This window comes from Pecten maximus, chromosome 6 (genome assembly GCF_902652985.1).
Source record: "Pecten maximus chromosome 6, xPecMax1.1, whole genome shotgun sequence".
Classification (NCBI taxonomy): Eukaryota; Metazoa; Mollusca; class Bivalvia; order Pectinida; family Pectinidae; genus Pecten; species Pecten maximus.
In genome coordinates, this window is record NC_047020.1 from 1,412,563 (window position 1) to 1,434,700 (window position 22,138).

General features: G+C 36.5%; 2 protein-coding genes across 9 annotated transcripts in view; one reads left to right on the forward strand and one right to left on the reverse strand.

The window, feature by feature from the left end:
* LOC117328687 (oral-facial-digital syndrome 1 protein homolog) overlaps positions 1-18,143 on the reverse strand; it is a 36,543-nt gene extending 18,400 nt beyond the window's left edge. For all 5 annotated transcript variants that reach the window (XR_004533008.1, XR_004533006.1, XR_004533007.1 and 2 more), the window contains exons 1-19: positions 17,901-18,143; positions 16,434-16,640; positions 15,285-15,353; positions 15,088-15,118; positions 14,276-14,383; positions 13,435-13,577; positions 12,871-12,960; positions 11,734-11,817; positions 11,454-11,560; positions 10,437-10,556; positions 8,907-8,980; positions 8,300-8,391; positions 7,980-8,057; positions 7,238-7,305; positions 5,588-5,631; positions 5,065-5,216; positions 4,553-4,664; positions 4,240-4,288; positions 3,643-3,955 (exon numbers count right to left, since the gene is read on the reverse strand). Coding sequence is in view for 2 of the 5 variants with exons in the window: in XM_033886170.1 (XP_033742061.1) it covers positions 3,643-3,955; positions 4,240-4,288; positions 4,553-4,664; positions 5,065-5,216; positions 5,588-5,631; positions 7,238-7,305; positions 7,980-8,057; positions 8,300-8,391; positions 8,907-8,980; positions 10,437-10,556; positions 11,454-11,560; positions 11,734-11,817; positions 12,871-12,960; positions 13,435-13,577; positions 14,276-14,383; positions 15,088-15,118; positions 15,285-15,353; positions 16,434-16,640; positions 17,901-17,996 (2,037 nt within the window). In the remaining 3 variants the exon portion in view is untranslated. The remainder of the gene's footprint in view (positions 1-3,642; positions 3,956-4,239; positions 4,289-4,552; positions 4,665-5,064; positions 5,217-5,587; positions 5,632-7,237; positions 7,306-7,979; positions 8,058-8,299; positions 8,392-8,906; positions 8,981-10,436; positions 10,557-11,453; positions 11,561-11,733; positions 11,818-12,870; positions 12,961-13,434; positions 13,578-14,275; positions 14,384-15,087; positions 15,119-15,284; positions 15,354-16,433; positions 16,641-17,900) is intronic.
* A 3,238-nt stretch (positions 18,144-21,381) lies between these two features.
* LOC117328688 (cyclin-dependent kinase-like 5) overlaps positions 21,382-22,138 on the forward strand; it is a 98,239-nt gene continuing 97,482 nt past the window's right edge. For all 4 annotated transcript variants that reach the window (XR_004533009.1, XM_033886172.1, XM_033886173.1 and 1 more), the window contains exon 1: positions 21,382-21,709. The gene's annotated coding sequence lies outside the window, so the exon portion shown is untranslated. The remainder of the gene's footprint in view (positions 21,710-22,138) is intronic.

The window sequence follows — 22,138 nt, forward strand, 5'->3', positions numbered from 1 at the left end:
CAGGTTTACTGTCTCCATGACTCCACCTATTACCAGGTTTACTCTCCCCGACTATAGTCATTGTTCTGTCGGGGTACGTCCCTACAGTTAGTTACAGGTTTACTGTCTCCATGACTCCACCTATTACCAGGTTTACTCTCCCCGACTATAGTCATTGTTCTGTCGGGGTACGTCCCTACAGTTAGTTACAGGTTTACTGTCTCCATGACTCCACCTATTACCAGGTTTACTCTCCCCGACTATAGTCATTGTTCTGTCAGGGTACGTCCCTACAGTTAGTTACAGGTTTACTGTCTCCATGACTCCACCTATTACCAGGTTTACTCTCCCCGACTATAGTCATTGTTCTGTCGGGGTACGTCCCTACAGTTAGTTACAGGTTTACTGTCTCCATGACTCCACCTATTACCAGGTTTACTCTCCCCGACTATAGTCATTGTTCTGTCAGGGTACGTCCCTACAGTTAGTTACAGGTTTACTGTCTCCATGACTCCACCTATTACCAGGTTTACTCTCCCCGACTATAGTCATTGTTCTGTCGGGGTACGTCCCTACAGTTAGTTACAGGTTTACTGTCTCCATGACTCCACCTATTACCAGGTTTCCTCTCCCCGACTATAGTCATTGTTCTGTCGGGGTACGTCCCTACAGTTAGTTACAGGTTTACTGTCTCCATGACTCCACCTATTACCAGGTTTCCTCTCCCCGACTATAGTCATTGTTCTGTCGGGGTACGTCCCTACAGTTAGTTACAGGTTTACTGTCTCCATGACTACACCTATTACCAGGTTTACTCTCCCCGACTATAGTCATTGTTCTGTCGGGGTACGTCCCTACAGTTAGTTACAGGTTTACTGTCTCCATGACTCCACCTATTACCAGGTTTACTCTCCCCGACTATAGTCATTGTTCTGTCAGGGTACGTCCCTACAGTTAGTTACAGGTTTACTGTCTCCATGACTCCACCTATTACCAGGTTTACTCTCCCCGACTATAGTCATTGTTCTGTCGGGGTACGTCCCTACAGTTAGTTACAGGTTTACTGTCTCCATGACTCCACCTATTACCAGGTTTACTCTCCCCGACTATAGTCATTGTTCTGTCGGGGTACGTCCCTACAGTTAGTTACAGGTTTACTGTCTCCATGACTCCACCTATTACCAGGTTTACTCTCCCCGACTATAGTCATTGTTCTGTCGGGGTACGTCCCTACAGTTAGTTACAGGTTTACTGTCTCCATGACTCCACCTATTACCAGGTTTCCTCTCCCCGACTATAGTCATTGTTCTGTCGGGGTACGTCCCTACAGTTAGTTACAGGTTTACTGTCTCCATGACTACACCTATTACCAGGTTTACTCTCCCCGACTATAGTCATTGTTCTGTCAGGGTACGTCCCTACAGTTAGTTACAGGTTTACTGTCTCCATGACTCCACCTATTACCAGGTTTCCTCTCCCCGACTATAGTCATTGTTCTGTCCGGGTACGTCCCTACAGTTAGTTACAGGTTTACTGTCTCCATGACTCCACCTATTACCAGGTTTACTCTCCCCGACTATAGTCATTGTTCTGTCGGGGTACGTCCCAACAGTTAGTTACAGGTTTACTGTCTCCATGACTCCACCTATTACCAGGTTTACTCTCCCCGACTATAGTCACTGTTCTGTCGGGGTACGTCCCTACAGTTACAGATTTACTGTCTCCATGACTACACCTATTACCAGGTTTACTCTCCCCGAATATAGTCATTGTTCTGTCAGGGTACGTCCCTACAGTTAGTTACAGGTTTACTGTCTCCATGACTACACCTATTACCAGGTTTACTCTCCCCGACTATAGTCATTGTTCTGTCGGGGTACGCCCCTACAGTTAGTTACAGGTTTACTCTCCCCGACTATAGTCATTGTTCTGTCGGGGTACGTCCCTACAGTTAGTTACAGGTTTACTGTCTCCATGACTCCACCTATTACCAGGTTTACTGTCTCCCCGACTATAGTCATTGTTCTGTCAGGGTACTATACATCAAAATTTTTTATTGTGACCTGAAACACACAGGTAGCCAATGCAATGAATAAAGCACTGGTATGATGTACCCACTCTTTCGAGTACAAGAAACCATGCATACTGCAGTGTTCTTGACCTCCTGCAGGTGGCTAATCAGTGCATCAGATACACCAAAGAGCAAAGCATTACCATAGTCTAATCAAGAAGTAACAAGCGAATGTACAAGGCCTTGCATACATCTGTGGTAATGAACTGCCAGATACACCTAATGTTTCTGATTTGGTAATATCAGGAACTTGCGGTTTCTCCCGTGTTCCGAGAACTATCAAAGTATACACGAAGATTCCTCACAACCTGAGACCTTAGGTGTGCTGACACGTATGGATAAAGACTATTAATTCTGTCTTTTCCTGATTGAGCTTGAGCATATACTTAAGTTCATCCAGCTACTGATGACATGACGACAGGTTTCTAGACTTGCTGTCATTGTGTCCCAGTTGTCTTGTGGTGACAATGTGACAAGAGTGACAGGGAGAGACAAATAATGTGACACACAGAATGATAGAGGGAGGAACAAACAATGTGACACACAGAATGTCAGAGGAAGGAACAAACAATGTGACACACAGAAAGATAGAGGGAGGAACAATGTGACACACAGAATGTCAGAGGGAGGAACAAACAATGTGACACACAGAAAGATAGAGGGAGGAACAAACAATGTGACACACAGAATGATAGAGGGAGGAACAAACAATGTGACACACAGAATGATAGAGGGAGGAACAAACAATGTGACAGACAGAATGATAGAGGGAGGAACAAACAATGTGACACACAGAATGATAGAGGGAGGAACAAACAATGTGACACACAGAATGTCAGAGGGAGGAACAAACAATGTGACACACAGAATGTCAGAGGGAGGAACAAACAATGTGACACACAGAATGTCAGGGAGGAACAAATAATGTGACACACAGAATGTCAGAGGGAGGAACAAACAATGTGACACACAGAATGTCAGAGGGAGGAACAAACAATGTGACACACAGAATGTCAGAGGGAGGAACAAACAATGTGACACACAGAATGATAGAGGGAGGAACAAACAATGTGACACACAGAATGATAGAGGGAGGAACAAACAATGTGACACACAGAATGATAGAGGGAGGAACAAACAATGTGACACACAGAATGATAGAGGGAGGAACAAACAATGTGACACACAGAATGATAGAGGGAGGAACAAACAATGTGACACACAGAATGATAGAGGGAGGAACAAACAATGTGACACACAGAATGATAGAGGGAGGAACAAACAATGTGACACACAGAATGATAGAGGGAGGAACAAACAATGTGACACACAGAATGTCAGAGGGAGGAACAAACAATGTGACACACAGAATGATAGAGGGAGGAACAAACAATGTGACACACAGAAAGAGTGACAGTGGATAAACAGCGTTAACATATAGTTAACATAATTCTGTCTGGTAACAGTGGGAGATCGATGAAGAAAAAAAATCACTTAAATTTCATAAAAATTACATAAGGAAAATTGTAATCTTAATGTCAAACAAACGTTTAATATCCATAAAACAATGGGGGTTGTAAGGTCAGACATACCAAAGCTTCCTTCTCCAGACTCCGAAGTCTATATTTAGCCTCGGCTACAATGTCAGCTGATCCCAGGGAGCCGTTATCAAGGTCCTCCTCGGATAGATCTGTATAAACTTTTCCACCACTAGAGGGCAGTAAACCAAACTCTACATCAATGTCATTGTACACATCATTGTCCTCAAACCTGGGTCGCCGTGATGCCCGCCGCGGGCTCAGGACATCAAGTCGGGGCGAGAGGTTTGTCGGAATTTTCTGGACATCATCAGCACCCTCCATGTTTTCTGGTACTTGTCTAGAAGTGTGGAGAGATCCACCACGGCTGTGTGGGACAAACAAAAAAATATCTAACTATAAAAACTTGAAGAAATACCTTAAACATTTAACAGTATTGTTGTAACAGATGACCAAATATACAATGTTATATACTCAATATCTATAATGCCGACAATGGCAGGTGTAGTCTACGATCACACAAGTACAGGTGTTAAAGACAGTTACCAAGCACCAGTCATATTTGGCATCATGGGACAGAATATAACATCTGACCTAATGAAGACTTCACAATTGAAATTTTCTTCGATTTACCTCCCTTTAACCACATACCTGTCACTGCCAGGGCGGACTGGCTTCCTGTACACTTCATTGGTGAGGGCTGAATCAAATCATAAGTAAACCACACAGTTATCATGTCTTATCTATACTCTCATAATCTAACAACTATGTGTAAACTTAATTTTATTTCATACTTAAATCAACAGTGTGTAAACTTCTTTCATTTCATACTTAAATAACATTTTATACTTATTCCATTTTATATTTTCCAAAAGACTTTACAAAGATTCTCAATGAGTTTTTACATATTTCTAAGTAATTTGTTTTGTACAATGTTTTCAGACAAAAGTAAGACTCGAGTTACCTTGATGAGTGATAGACAGCTGTGAACGGAGGTCGACTAGTTCCCGGTTCATATCCTTCATCTGAGACGTCTGGTCCTCAAACCTACGTAGCAGGTCACGGTTCCGGTCCATCTACATGGAAAAAATTCCACACAGAATACAAGATCATGACCTACTGATTATGGATTCAACTCTATAAACAATAATCCAGGTACATAATGTAACAGGGTTACTCCGTTATATTTACCTAACACTAGGAATCCACATTTGTTAATCATAGAAAACCTTATTGTTCAAGGCAAATTAATTTTCATGTCTACCAGAAATTTCTGTATTTGTGAAGTTCTCTCATGGGATATATATTTTACTGGTCCAGGAATAGAGTTTCTGTATTTGTGAAGTTCTCTCATGGGATATATATTTTACTGGTCCAGGAATAGCCCTCATTATCAGGAAGTGGTGTTTGCATTTTCATCACAAAAAACTTTAAAACAGATTCAGTACGAATACTTTAACAGGGGAGATAACTGACCTCTTCCTGAAGGCGTTTCTCCAGCTGTGACGTCTGGGCGCTGGAGAGAGTGGTTTCCTGACGTAGTGCCTCCTTGGTTTTCTCCAGGTCCCGCTGTAACATGAGGGTTTCTGGGGAGGGTCGGCGCAGCTCTCTCATCATCTCCTCTTGTCCTTGATAAAACAAATTTATAAATGTTAGTAAAACATGAAATGTTCACCTCTTTAGCCTGACAACCATTAACAACAAAACCTGGAGATTTGAACCCAAATTCTAGTTTGTCTTTCTAATTACTGAGATCCATTAATCAACTACAACTGATCCAGGTTTTACACTACACAATCAGTATGTCAGGGGACAAACAATTCCTTTACAAATTGTCACAGTGACATAACCTAATTTACTGGTAATAATGTATAGATGACAGACTGTGCCTCTACCATGATTTTATAATGAGAAACAAAAAAATATACATCTCTAAAAGTTTAGGTAGAAACTATCTGACATTAAATCAAGTTGACATATAAAATAAATTATAACTTACTTCCTCTTTCACGTTCGTTCATTTGCAACAACTCTGCAAGTCTCCTAAAATGAGGGGAACAAAACAGAAAATTAAAATAAAAGAAATTGAACTAATCAGATCATTCAGCATCTGTGTACATTATAAATGTGATTAATTTTCAGTCTGTATCTCCCATAAAAATCTCTCATTTGATGATTCAGTAAAATTTACATACAAATTTAAAACAATTAGAATTTTATACAAACATAGCTTCTTAAATCAAGAAAGAATACACCATTATAAGTTTAAAGTCAGAAAATATTGAGATAATACCAGCACTGACACAGATAAAAGGAACATAACTATCGGAAAACAAAGAATGGTACCACCGTATTCTACATAACTATCGGAAAACAAAGAACGGTACCAACGTATTCTACTATATATTATAATATCGTACCACCGTATTCTACATAACTATCGGAAAACAAAGAATGGTACACCATATTCTACTATCTATTATAATATCGTACCACCGTATTCTACTATCTATTATAATATCGTACCACTGGATTCTACTATATATTATAATATCGTACCACTGGATTCTACTATCTATTATAATATTGTACCACTGGATTCTACTATCTATTATAATATTGTACCACTGGATTCTACTATATATTATAATATCGTACCACTGGATTCTACTATCTATTATAATATTGTACCACTGGATTCTACTGTCTATTATAATATCGTACCACTGGATTCTACTGTCTATTATAATATTGTACCACTGGATTCTACTATCTACAGTATTGTAATATCGTACCACTGGATTCTACTATCTATTATAATATCGTACCACTGGATTCTACTATATATAATAATATTGTACCACTGGATTCTACTATATATTATAATATTGTACCACTGGATTCTACTATATATTATAATATCATACCACTGGATTCTACTATCTATTATAATATAGTACCACTGGATTCTACTATCTATTATAATATTGTACCACTGGATTCTACTATCTATTATAATATAGTACCACTGGATTCTACTGTCTATTATAATATTGTACCACTGGATTCTACTATCTATTATAATATCGTACCACTGGATTCTACTATCTATTATAATATTGTACCACTGGATTCTACTATCTATTATAATATTGTACCACTGGATTCTACTATATATTATAATATTGTACCACTGGATTCTACTATATATTATAATATCATACCACTGGATTCTACTATCTATTATAATATAGTACCACTGGATTCTACTATCTATTATAATATTGTACCACTGGATTCTACTATATATTATAATATTGTACCACTGGATTCTACTATATATCATAATATCGTACCACTGGATTCTACTATCTATTATAATATTGTACCACTGGATTCTACTATCTATTATAATATTGTACCACTGGATTCTACTATATATAATAATATTGTACCACTGGATTCTACTATCTATTATAATATAGTACCACTGGATTCTACTATCTATTATAATACTGTACCACTGGATTCTACCAATAACATGTGGTACTAAAATTATCTATCATTCTATGTCAACTCGATATTATTATAGAAACATAATATGTAAATCTAACAATTTCCTTAGCCACACAAGAGAGTGACAACTTACGTTCTCAAAGTTTCCAGCTCGTTCTTCATCACAGCATTACTCTCCTGTAGTACCTTGTAATCTCCCATCTATAACATAGAGTAACTTATATAGTAGATCATAGATCTAGAGTAACTTATATTATAATAGTAGATCATAGATCATAGAGTAACTTATATAGTAGATCACAGAGTAACTTATATAGTAGATCACAGTAACTTATCTAGTAGATTGGTATAAAAAAATATACTCCATAAAAAACATGTCTGGGTATGTACAACAGATTTGGTTTGTTTGGTTTGTTTTTGTTTAACGTCCTATTAACAGCCAGGGTCATTTAAGGACGTGCCAGGTTTTGGAGGTGGAGGAAAGCCGGAGTACCCGGAGAAAAACCACCGGCCTACAGTCAGTACCTGGCAACTGCCCCACGTAGGTTTCGAACTCGCAACCCAGAGGTGGAGGGCTAGTGATAAAGTGTCGGGACACCTTAACCACTCGGCCACTGCAGCCCCCTGGGTATGTACAACAGTAACTATCTGTACCGCTGTAGGGTGAGGGTATATCAATGTCTACTCTGTAATGTACCTGGAACTTCTCCTCAATGTGTTAGGCCAGAACTCTTGAGCTTATTCTGGTAGCATAATTGTATTCATGTCTCCAAGCTTAGTAAACAGTAATATGTTTAATGGGTGGGGAACTATTTACACATGATGATTCAAGGACGGAGCTGGCAATTCTAAGGGCTGTCGGAGTGTTTACTTACATCCCGTAACTTGCCATGAAGAAGTTCATTCTGTCTAGACGCTGAAACTTCTTTATGTTTTTCCTCTTGGATCTTTGTCTACAAGTAAAACAATTCAATTATTACCAATAAAACATAAGACACATGTCTTGGGATGAATTTTACAGAAAAATTAGTTCACAATTTATTGAGTTTGGACTTGAAAACAAAAGTAAAAAGAAAAGAATACAAATCCTTGTAATAATTAACTTACCTCGAGTTTGTTGATGAGAACGTCCCTGTCCCTAAATTACTTACCTCGAGTTTGTTGATGCGGACCTCTCTGTCCCTAAATTACTTACCTCGAGTTCGTTGATGCGGACCTCCCTGTCTTTAAGTGTGTCCTTGAGTCCCTGGAGATGATCCTTATCCTCGCCTACACGCCGCTCATCCTCTGCGACAGATCAACAATCAGTTACCAGAGTATCATCAAACAAACTAATTCTTCATACATGTCTTTTGAACAGAGACGATAGGGATGCATTTGTGATACTGAGGTATAAAATTGTGTAAAAATTCAGGTATTCAATAGTAACAGTGACCTTCTACTTCAACCTTCAAACCTTAAAAACAAAACCACAACAAGCAATTCCAGTAGTAAATGATGTACTAAGTTTTCTTTTGATCTGCCCAAGTCATACAGCCCTGACACTGAATCTTACAACCCTGACCCAACGTCATATAATCCTGACCCCAAGTCATATAACCCTGACCCCAAGTCATATAACCCTGACCCCAAGTCATATAACCCTGATCCCAGGTCATACAACCCTGACCCTGAGTCATACAACCCTGATCCCAGGTCATACAACCCTGACCCCGAGTCATACTCCAGATATATATAGAGGATCTTTAGATGCTGTATTGGAATATTAAACTAATTAAAACTAAACTGAATGCTGGACCCACCTCTCAGTTTGGCCTCCCTGATCTCAAGGTTCTGTGTCCTCGCCATAAACTTGGCTTGTTCCTCTACCTTAAATCTGAAAAGGTCAAACATCTTTATCAATATTTATGTTTTTTATGTGCGATTTGACAAACTTACACATTATAATTGATTGTAATTAGCTTAAGATAAACCAGAATTAAACAACCATGTTACGACCACTACATGTATGTCTTGTTTGTGTGTTCAGTGAACTACGACCAATATAACATAGTCTTGTTTGTGTTTTCAGTGAACTACGACCAATATAACATAATCATGTTTGTGTTTTCAGTGAACTACGACCAATATAACATAATCATGTTTGTGTGCTCAGTGAACTACGACCAATATAACATAGTCTTGTTTGTGTGTTCAGTGAACTACGACCAATATAACATAGTCTTGTTTGTGTGTTCAGTGAACTACGACCAATATAACATAGTCTTGTTTGTGTGTTCAGTGAACTACGACCAATATAACATAGCCTTGTTTGTGTGCTCAGTGAACTACGACCAATATAACATAGCCTTGTTTGTGTGCTCAGTGAACTACGACCAATATAACATAGTCTTGTTTGTGTGTTCAGTGAACTACGACCAATATAACATAGCCTTGTTTGTGTGTTCAGTGAACTACGACCAATATAACATAGTCTTGTTTGTGTGTTCAGTGAACTACGACCAATATAACACAGACTTGTTTGTGTGTTCAGTGAACTACGACCAATATAACATAGTCTTGTTTGCGTGTTCAGTGAGTGTGGTGTGAAGATAAAACAAGATATAATGTAGAACATGTGATGTATAAACCAAAACTCAAGCTAAACAGCACATTCTGATATAACAGTGCAGTTCTAACTTCAGGTTGATTAATCACTGTTGTCATGCCTCGATATACATATTTACCTCACATAAGAAACAGATCTGGAAACCAAACCAAACCAAAAACACTTGATGCTAAAATTCATCCCAGAATATTTCTGTTTGAATAATTTTAATTCCAGATTAATTGAGGACACCTATTCATTTTTGTCAGAATCAATTTTTCTGTTTATCTTTGGTTTCTAGTTTGTTTGTACTCACTTTGTCATTTCATGGATACTTTAGTTTGTTTGTACTCACTTTGTCATTTCATGGATACTCTAGTTTGTTTGTACTCACTTTGTCATTTCATGGATACTCTAGTTTGCTTGTACTCACTTTGTCATTTCATGGATACTCTAGTTTGCTTGTACTCACTTTGTCATTTCATGGATACTTTAGTTTGTTTGTACTCACTTTGTCATTTCATGGATACTCTAGTTTGTTTGTGCTCACTTTGTCATTTCATGGATACTCTAGTTTGTTTGTACTCACTTTGTCATTTCATGGATACTCTAGTTTGTTTGTACTCACTTTGTCATTTCATGGATACTTTAGTTTGTTTGTACTCACTTTGTCATTTCATGGATACTCTAGTTTGTTTGTACTCACTTTGTCATTTCATGGATACTCTAGTTTGTTTGTACTCACTTTGTCATTTCATTGGCTAGTTTCTGTTCATACTCCGTCTCCTGTCGATTGACTAGATGTTCCCGATGTTTGAGGTTAGATTCTTTGTCTCGTAAACGATCTTCCATCAGCTGCTTTTCCCTGCAAACATTGAAATGGCAATATTAAACAATGAAATGTCGTTATCAAACATTGAAATGTCAACATAAACATTAAAATATCAACACAAACATTGAAATGTCAACACAAACACTGAAATCAAAACATAACCATTGAAATGTCAACACAAAAATTGAAATGTCAATATAAACATTGAAATGACATTATAAACATTGAAATGACATTTTAAAACATTAAACATAAAATGTCAATATTAACAAAGAAATATAAACGTAAACCATTGAAATGTCATTGACAGTATAAAGGATATGTTACTTCAATGTACACTTTCACAATAAAACCAAAATATTATCTGTAAAACATCCCTTCTTCACCTTTGATTGAAATAAACACGAAGACTAACCAATCTGTTAGCGGTTTATTTTAAGAACAATTAAAAACTAATTTCATCTTTTCACTTATCAAAATTGATGTTGAACTTTGTAATTTTTGGTTGTATATTGTTTAACATCCTCACAGCAGCTAAAAATGTAGGATCACATAAGGATGGGATGAGCTTGACACCAAGATAGCCTCGTACTGTCTATAATATTTTATCTTGTTGAAGAGTTCCAAAATCTGACTGATAGAGAAAGGTGGCACAAAAATACCCATACTCCTTACTATATGTATGGTAGACAAGGGTGGCACAAAAATACCCATACTCCTTACTGTATGTATGGTAGACAAGGGTGGCACAAAAATACCCATACTCCTTACTGTATGTATGGTAGACAAGGGTGGCACAAAAATACCCATACTCCTTACTGTATGTATGATAGACAAGGGTGGCACAAAAATACCCATACTCCTTACTGTATGTATGATAGACAAGGGTGGCACAAAAATACCCATACTTCTTACTATATGTAATTTTACCTGTCGTTGATGTCAGCCTGCCGTTTGACATCAGCCTCCCGCCTTCGTAGCTGTTCAATTTCCTCCAGTATGGTCTGACGCTGGGTGTATATCTCCTTCTCATGCATCTATGAAATATAACTAATATGTGTATCTAAATCTATATACACCTATCCAACAGAACTTGCTGGCAGGGAACAGTTTTAAAAGTTACTGATGGCAGTATCACTTGAAACTCATGTGATTTTTACAAATGATACTTAATTTTGTCATAAAATCTAAAATGATAAAGGTTATATACCTCCTGTTCCTTCTGCATCCTTTCTATAGAGTTACGTTCCCTTGTTGTCATGGAGTCAATCTTATTCTGGTAGGTTCTCTCCAGCTGTAATGATACGGTAACTAACGAGTCAGTAATGATACGGTAACTAACGAGTCAGTAATGATACGGTAACTAACGAGTCAGTAATGATACGGTAACTAACGAGTCAGTAATGATACGGTAACTAACGAGTCAGTAATGATACGGTAACTAACGAGTCAGTAATGATACGGTAACTAACGAGTCAGTAATGATACGGTAACTAACGAGTCAGTAATGATACGGTAACTAACGAGTCAGTAATGATACGGTAACTAACGAGTCAGTAACCCAACACAAACGTAGATTATACCGAGATAATACTGTAGTAAAAGATGAACAATAAACATCATATATATGTATAGTAGATATAACCCAAAAACATTTACTAAATTCTAATCTTATTGATTAATCCTAACAATATACGTCAGAAAAAATTGAAATTTGAGCATTAGAGCAAGACATCATATACTGGTATGATGCATATTGGGTAATTCTTTTGGTGTATTGGGTAATTCTTTTGGTGTATTGGGTAATTCTTTTGGTGTATTGGGTAATTGTTTTAGTGTAATGGGCAATTGTTTTTGTGTATTGGGTAATTGTTTTTGTGTATTGGGTAATTGTTTTTGTCTATTTTAGTGTAATGAATCATCAGGTCTCTGTGATGTCAAATTTTCTATTCAAAACTCCCAAAGGAAATCTCTGCACTACTGTGTAAAGTTTTCGCCAAGTCAATTAATCAAAAACCCTCAATTTACTTTAGAACCTAATCTGTTAGCCAGTCTATACGAAAATCCTCAATTTACTTTAGAACCTAATCTGTTAACCAGTCTATACCAAAACCCTCAATTTACTTTAGAACCTAATATGTTAGCCAGTCTATACGAAAATCCTCAATTTACTTTAGAACCTAATATGTTAACCAGTCTATACGAAAATCCTCAATTTACTTTAGAACCTGATCTGTTAGCCAGTCTATACGAAAACCCTCAATTTACTTTAGAACCTAATATGTTAACCAGTCTATACGAAAATCCTCAATTTACTTTAGAACCTAATCTGTTAGCCAGTCTGTACCTCTCTTCTCAGTTGATCTATCTCACGACGACCATTCTCCTTCTCTTCAACACGAATCCGGGCAATCTCATTGTCCTTCATCCGAGCAAGCTTTCAAAAAAAAAACTTTTTGTTAAAATCGGCAATAATTACAGTAAACCTTCAGTCAGTTAGAACAAATTTAAATATTTATGAACTTGTTCATATCATATGAAATTATGCTTTAGAAAATCAGCATGATTATTTTTCACTGGAAGTCAGCAGTATTTCTGACATGTCATTATATTGCGACCACACACACACAGACTTAGATGGTCAGCAAAAAGTTGAGACATGAAAATATGTAGATTAATTTTTTTTCCACAGAAGTGAGAAAAAAAATGGAGTGCGGCCAGAAAGTGGGGGCGGGCAGGGATGAGAATCTAGGAATTAACTTATAACGGCCTAATTATTGTTTTATTGAAAAAACTACCTATTGGAAATGACCTGAGGTTTACTGTTAATTTAATAAACCACAGCCACCTATTTCACACTAAAGCAGTTGTTATTATAAGGGCAGTTTATATCACCACTCATCAGCCTCACCTCGAGCTGTAGATCAGATCTATAACGCTCCTCTAACTGACGCTGAAAGGAAAGCAGCCTGTCCTCCACAGCGGTCACTCCAACCTTGTGATGGTCATCTCTCTTGGAGGAGTAAAAGTCATCAACCCCAACCAGCTTCTCATCTTCAAGTGAAAAATGATATTTGATTTCAGTTAAAAAAGAATGCATTTACAAAGTGGTCGGTCTGGGTTCCTACTGAGGTGATGGATATGACCTTGATGAGGTCAGTTTGGGTACTTACTGAGGTGATGGGTGTGACCTTGATGAGGTCAGTTTGGGTACATGGTGAGGTGATGGATATGGCCTTGATGAGGTCAGTTTGGGTACATGGTGAGGTGATGGTGTGACCTTGATGAGGTCAGTTTGGGTACTTACTGAGGTGATGGTGTGACCTTGATGAGGTCAGTTTGGGTACCTAGTGAGGTGATGGGCGTGACCTTGAGAGGTCAGTTTGTGTATTTACTGAGGTGATGGTGTGACCTTGATGAGGTCAGTTTGTGTACTTACTTAGGTGATTGGTGCGACATTGATGAGGTCAGTTTGGGCACATAGTGAGGTGACGGGCGTGACCTTGAAAGGTCAGTTTATGTACTTACTGAGGTGATGGGTGTGACCTTGATGAGGTCAGTTTGGGTACCTAGTGAGGTGATGGGCGTGACCTTGAGAGGTCAGTTTGTGTACTTACAGAGGTGATTGGTGTGACCTTGAGAGGTCAGTTTGGGTACCTACTGAGGTGATGGGTGTGACCTTGATCAGCTCAGGTTGGGTACCTACTGAGGTGATGGACCTGACCTTGATCAGGACAGTCCAAGTATCTTACCTAGCGAGGTGATAGGTCCGACCTTGATGAGGTCAGTCTGTGTGCCAAAGTCCTGGACAGCGTTGGCGTGGAGACTGGCAACTTCACTGAGGAGCTGCCACAGGAATCCTACCAAAAGAACGATATGTTTATACTCTATAACATTTAATCACAATCATGGCAATTCAATATCTAAGGATACTACTACTGGCTTATAGTAAAACGTGAAGATACTACAAGGTGACGATATACTATCACTGACTTCCATACAAGGTGAGGATACTACCACTGACTTCCATACAAGGTGAAGATACTATCACTGACTTCCATACAAGGTGACGATATACTACCACTGACTTCCATACAAGGTGACGATATACTATCACTGACTATTATACAAGGTGACGATACTATCACCGACTATTATACAAGGTGACGATATACTACCACTGACTATTATACAAGGTGACGATATACTATCACTGACTTTTATACAAGGTGAAGATACTATCACTGACTTCCATACAAGGTGACGATACCATCACTGACTTCCATACAAGGTGAAGATACTATCACTGACTTCCATACAAGGTGAAGATACTACCACTGACTTCCATACAAGGTGACGATATACTATCACTGACTTCCATACAAGGTGACGATATACTACTACTGACTTCCATACAAGGTGACGATACTACCACTGACTTTCCAGAATACAAGGCACAATACATATATTCTGTAAGAATATGTCTAAGAAGTACAGTATAATTGGTACAATTATATTATCTTTGATATTAGCCTGGAGTTAAAGAGAGTTCTAGAATTATTACCTTTCTTATGATGTTCCCCTTTAGGCGAGGCCTGTGGAATAACAAAGTTTTAGATTAAAACCTTAAAAAATATATTAATACCTATTAATTACAGCAGTGGTCATGTGACACATCTAGTGACATAATATTTTTGATTGTCAGAAGTTGATACACTCTATGTCTGAATGATAACAGTATTTCACAGAGCTAAAACTCACCATCTTTCTGTACAGTCGAGACTGAGAGCTGATTCCCAGGAGCTGCAGAAGGTCGGGTGTTCCAAATACCTAAAATTAGAACAAATAAAAACATTTCAGTTACCTAAATTCTTATAACAAGTTCAATTTTACTTGACATTTTGACATAGGAACGGATAATTGTAAAGAATTTTACAACTGTTGTTATACAAACCTAATATCTACAGTTGTACAAACCTCATATATACTGTTGTACAAACCTCATATATATCTACTGTTGTACAAACCTTATCTTTACTGCTGTACAAACCTCATCTCTACTGTTGTACAAACCTTATCTCTATTGTACAAACCTTATCTCTACTGTTGTACAAACCTTATCTCTACCGTTGTACAAACCTTATATCTACTGTTGTACAAACCTTATCTCTACTGTTGTACAAACCTCATCTCTACTGTTGTATAAACCTCATCTCTACTGTTGTACAAACCTCATCTTTACTGTTGTACAAACCTCATCTCTACTGTTGTACAAACCTCATCTCTACTGCTGTACAAACCTTATCTCTACTGTTGTACAAACCTCATCTCTACTGTTGTACAAACCTCATCTCTACTGTTGTACAAACCTCATCTCTACTGTTGTACAAACCTCATCTCTACTGTTGTATAAACCTCATCTCTACTGTTGTACAAACCTTATCTCTACTGTTGTATAAACCTCATCTCTACTGTTGTACAAACATCTCTACTGCTGTACAAACCTAATCTCTACTATTGTACAAACCTCATCTCTACTGTTGTACAAACCTTATCTCTATAGTACAAACCTTATCTCTACTGTTATACAAACCTTAACTCTACTGTTATACAAACCTTATCTCTACCGTTGTATAAACCTCATCTCTACTGTTGTACAAACTTTAACTCTACTGTTATACAAACCTTATCTCTACCGTTGTACAAACCTTATATCTACTGTTGTACAAACCTTATCCCTACTGTTGTACAAACCTCATCTCTACTGTTGTACAAACCTTATCTCTACTGTTGTACAAACCTCATCTCTACTGTTGTACAAACCTCATCTCTATTGTTCAAACCTTATCTCTACTGTTGTACAAACCTTATCTCTATTGTTGTACAAACCTTAATCTCTGTTGTACAAACCTTATCTCTACTGATGCCACTCTCTGGGAGGAAGACACTGAGTGAATACTCATACTGACAGCGACGTAGGTGGTCGGCGATGAGGCTATTAGAGGCACGATGAAGTAGGGTTCCTTCCTCTGGTACTTTTAAGTCCCTTAGTGTTAACTGACCCTGTCCCCGGCTTGTTTGCTGTAGTTCTGTGACAATACTGTTTCTAAGCTGACTCTGAAATAAAAAAAATAATCTTTATTAGATTTGAATTCTGTATACTTCTTAAACCTTGTATCCATATATGAACTAGTCATTGCGGCTATATATTGCACTACTCACTGTCATATGCCAAACATGATATTGTATTACCAACATTTTATTTTATTCACAATACGTCATGCATTCACAGAATATACTAAATTTTGATACATGTATTTCACTATTATACCATGATCGTACTTGTACAGTGTGTACTAGCATACTCAGTGATTATGATATAAAACTTTAACCAAATGTTCATTATATATAGTGATCGATGGAGACAGGCAGTCGCAGTTAGGTCTGATCAGTTAATTAAATACAAGATACAGCTATATAGCTAGTGTAGTTGATATTTTCGGTATTAAAATGTGTTAGGTAATTATAAGAGGTCACATATCTTACATGTAGTTAACATTATCATGTAATTTTTATATTATCAGTGTACGTATATATTATAAATACAAATATGTATATATTTTCATGTTCAAAGACTATTTAAAATTGTCTATATATAGCTAGTTTGTTCTAATAATTTTGAATGTGTTATTTAAATATATTTCAAGTCTTTCTGCTCAACCATATTCTGCTACAACTTGTTTGTATTTTCAACTTTTTTCAATCACTTGCACTGCTTTCATTCATGGTTGTATTTTATCAAAATTTTGAGTGGTGAAAAAGAAATATCTAGGCAACCTTCATGTAAAATTTTGATGCATAAATCAAATATGTATATGAAAATATCATCAAATGAAATTTTAATAAAATCTTTTTCATCATACAAACTTTTGCTAAAATCAGCCCATTAACAAATCCAGGAAAAATCTTTGATTTTTTTTTTTAAATGATTAAGGTAATCATTAATGTGCCGAAAGACTTTTGATATGACTGTACATAGAGATAAAATAAAATTGCATTCCAATGGCAGCCTTACAGTATAATCTTTGAAACATCTTACATATTATTTTCCAAATTCCCGACAACTTTATTCGCTATTTTACCCAAATTCAATACGTCATATAGATCATAACCGTTATTTAAGTTTATATACCCTAAACAGTTACTACAGTTCATGTGACAAGTGTAAACACGTTTTTCACGCATGGCGGGCCCCAGATAAGTACATTGTCATCAGTTAAAAGGAGCAGTTTACGAAGGTGAAAATAAATTGAAATGTTAGTTTTATATTTACACCTGGATTGACAAAATGAAAATAAACATAAAGTTAACTATCACCTTGATATTATCGACCAGACCACGATCACGGAGGCTGTGATACAGCCGATTCCGAAGCTCCTCGGCTGACAAGTACTCGGGCGCTTCCTTATCCATTTCTGGGTTCTAGTCTAAAGTTACCCAGCCTATCGAACGGTCAGTGTAAAGAAATTCATCCTTTGAAAACACATACAAAGCTATTCCGACATCATTTCATTGCAAGTGCTTCATTGAGTTTCAGAAACGAGAATAGTTTTTATCTGTCAGCCATGTTTCAAATAATTGCGCTTTGTTTACATCGGACTAAATGGTTCTGAATTCCTTGATTGGCTAAAACCCAAAGAGGCTTCCCAAGGGGTTTTTCTCACGCGTTACATCTCCGAGGAAATATTAATACTGGGGCGTATAATTTTCATTTCAACAAATTTTATTATACAAGATGTTATAGTACAAAGGGATTTGACAACAGGCTTTGCCTATATCAGTCTTCTCCCACATAAATGACATTTTGATAAAATAATATTGATAGAATTTTTCTTGACAAATTGAACAATAGAACTATATAATTAGGGTTATTTGTAACACTTGCACATACACTCATACACACATCATTGTAATAATTTAAGTAGTCATTCATATTTTAATGGAATAATTTATAGTTAAAAAGTATCAAAAGTTCAGGAAATATTTAATATAATTAAATCGTCTTGAGTCTGGAGGATTTCTATCCTACACTTGAAACAGATACAATAATCTAATCAAATCTAATAACAGAAAATTGTAAACACAATCATTCTTTTTAAATTGATAAAACTATTTTTTAAAAACGAAAAAGAAGTTGAGCGGAAATTCCGAAATAGATTCTATTTTAATTTTATCATAGACATAAAACTATGGTACATGTACATCAGAGGGGATTTTGATTGGTGTGTGTTATAACCCGAGACGGTTGGCTTTTACCTGATCAGATGTAACGCCAATAATGCATGGGGCAAAAAATAGAGTTGCCAAATTAAAACATTTGCATTGTAAAAAAAAAACCATATATATATATATATATATATCCTACCCGCGTTCTAGATTTCTTCGGAACATAAAGGTAATCCCTAAATATTTTGTGAGTTTTCTTTTCCAGGAGTTTTCTTTTGTCGACATAGTAGAATTCGCTGGTGTCGGACGTGGTGGTGTCGGACGAGGAGACTGACAACATGGCCTACTTGTTTCAAACCCAACAAAAATGACTAAACGCTGGAGATTGTCCAGGTAGTACATCGATAATAGCATGTCAATGGTGCATCAGGTCGGCCCACGTCAAAGGTCTTCTCACTCAGGAACGTCGGAACATTACACTGCACGTGCACCAGTATATTCTGTGATATGGTGCATTAAGACAGATGGTCCAGATCGATACAGGTACGTTCGTTACTCGACATGCGTATGGCCAGTTGATCAAATATTTATTAGATTGTTGTCTGTAACCTGTACGATGATGTGATGCTTTCTCACTCACACACTATGTACACTAGTATTGTAGTGGACAATGTCATATATAGTCATATATAGTGGGCTGTTGGAGTCGACCAAACTTTTCATTTATACACCACGAGCGCACTCTAAAACATCAGAAATCGGATTTCTTAACGCCACGTACCAGTATGTTGTCTGTTATACTGATGGTCCGATGGCCTAAAGTTTTGAATAAAACTTGATAATTTAGCAGTGAAGTTTTTAATTCCTCTTAATCTGTTTGTTATAGAATATATAAAAATAATCGTGATTTTTAAAATTATTTAGAATTATTAAATGACATTGAGAGAAGGTTACTGTGTAATTTTTAGAACCTGTAATCATCAATCTAATTAAAATCTAGATGGTCACCCTGGTAAATACTAGCCGCAATATACCGCTCGGCTAGAGAGATTTTCTCTTTAGCTCGATCGGTTGAGCGTAAGACTAGTAAGCCAGAGGTCCAGGGTTCGATCCCTAGCGGAGGCAGTGATTTAAATTTAATTAAGCATGCGCTCTGTTACAAAATGACATTGAGAGAAGGTTATTGTGTAAATTTTTAGAACCTGTAATCATAAACTTATAGTAGAAACTGGGATATGGCATAATATTGAATATCAAATAGAATTTGTCATTATTGCAATACACATGAAATCGGATGAATTCCACTATTTATTGAAAAGTCCTTATTTGAATACAGAAAGAAAAACATATCTAGATAAGAATGAATACGAATGACCAAATGTTATTAAATTGTCAGAAATAAAGACACAAAAAAATGTCAAAAAGTTAAGAAATATGTAGATTTATAAAAATTATGTTTCAAAAAGTCTCATGATCTGTATGTACCCCACATTGCTTTGTTTGTACATTGTAAATATGTTTTTCTCTGTACATCTAATTTTGTGAAGAGAAGTGAAATAAAACTTGAAAACTTGAGCTGGGCACAGCCTCATCCGCCACACCACCGAATGGACATCGCACCCCCGAATGGACATCGCACCCCTACCTACCTGGCTAGTTCCTATACGCCCTTTCTGTAGAAAACACACCGCAGGGATCTATTTATGGCCCGTTTGTACAGTGTTTTACCATTTCTTACCTAATTAGTTTGTGGATTTTACCTTTCACGTTTTAAATGTATGATACATATCGTTGAAATAATTAACGTTTATAAATTAAAACTGCTTTCCAAATGCACATATAAATAAAATTCATATTAGAATTTGACTTGTATTATAATGAAGATATTCATCAACATGGCCAAAAATATCTTTATGATAATAACTAAATGTTAACGACCTTGTGACGCATACGTCCCAATAAACAACCCTAGATGCATGTCAATTTGACGTTGATTTTATCTATTTATTTATTTATTCTATTATGTGAATATCGTCTGTGGAATAAGCTTGAGCTTGAAGTAGGCCAAATATCAAAAGGTAAATTTATGCATGTACAGTATAGTGTATAGACCGTTCACGTCAAGTCGTCATGGAAAATTTGCATAAACTATTCCAATGTTCAATAAGTTAAAATTTCAGCTGCAAATTAGATTGAACGATGTAAATGAATAGCAAACAAAATATCAAATTTAATTAAAGTTAGAAAAAATATATGATCGGAATTTGAAATAAAAGATCGATTTCACACGTCCAGAGACATATATATATATATATCTATATATGTGTGTGTCTCTGACACGTCTTGATGACACACAGGTGTTTCTAATTTTATTTTATTATTATTATTTTGTTAAGGAGACATTCAAACACTCATTTCATGTATCATAGTAACAAATCTATTAATCACGTGTATATTCCTTTTTCATTTACCTTTTGCTTGAAAAAAATGTCTAGTGCACACGATCAAAAGATCTTATTAATTTAGTTAATGTTCTTCGTAGGTAAAACCTTTGGTGAGCCCCTGAAAAGTATCATGACCTTTCGAAGCGGTCCATGCTTGCAATGCATTCTGGGTATGTTGGCAAGGAAAATATTCATGGCGGACAGGTGAAGTCGTGAGAGGGAGTTGTTTACATGAGTTGCCATTCACTTGGATATATACGGCTTTGTGTTTGATTTGAAAAGAGATGGTGTTAACTGTACTAACAGGGATATAGTTCTGAATGTTGCAATTACTTAAAATTGTATTATAATGTAGTTTGGAGGTTTGTCAAAGGAATTTACCGCTTGTAAGTTTCTACTTTTGGAGCCGTTCGTGTGCTGTACAGGAGCGTGACAAATAATGTCTCCGAGACTTTTCTGAACTATGATATCTCCCGATTCATGTCACAGATGACATTAGTCAATTTGTCCTTCAAGGTAAATGTGAATCATTTATGTGTTTTATACGAAGTTTGTACTGTGTTTTAGAGAGTAAGCTTTAGTTAACGGTAGATGAAATGTCCCGTGAATGACTTGATGAGTACACAAAGTTCGCCAAGTTTTTAGTGCTAGCCTTCTGCGATCTGAAATAATTCAAACCATGTCATTTCTTAATTTCATACATTCCATATTACAGCTTTTTCATGCAATATATGAAAATATTATTTTTTTATTGATTTTCTGTTTTGAAAAATAACTGAAAATAATGTGGAACAAGTTTTAAAATTTAACTTAACTTATATATATATGCATCAAGAAATGGTTTCATTTTTAGTTTTGTTCCTTGTTTGTTAATGTTGTGGTTTATTGATAAAATTTGTGGATATATAATTTAACTGCTTCACCAACGAACGAAATCAGTGTATT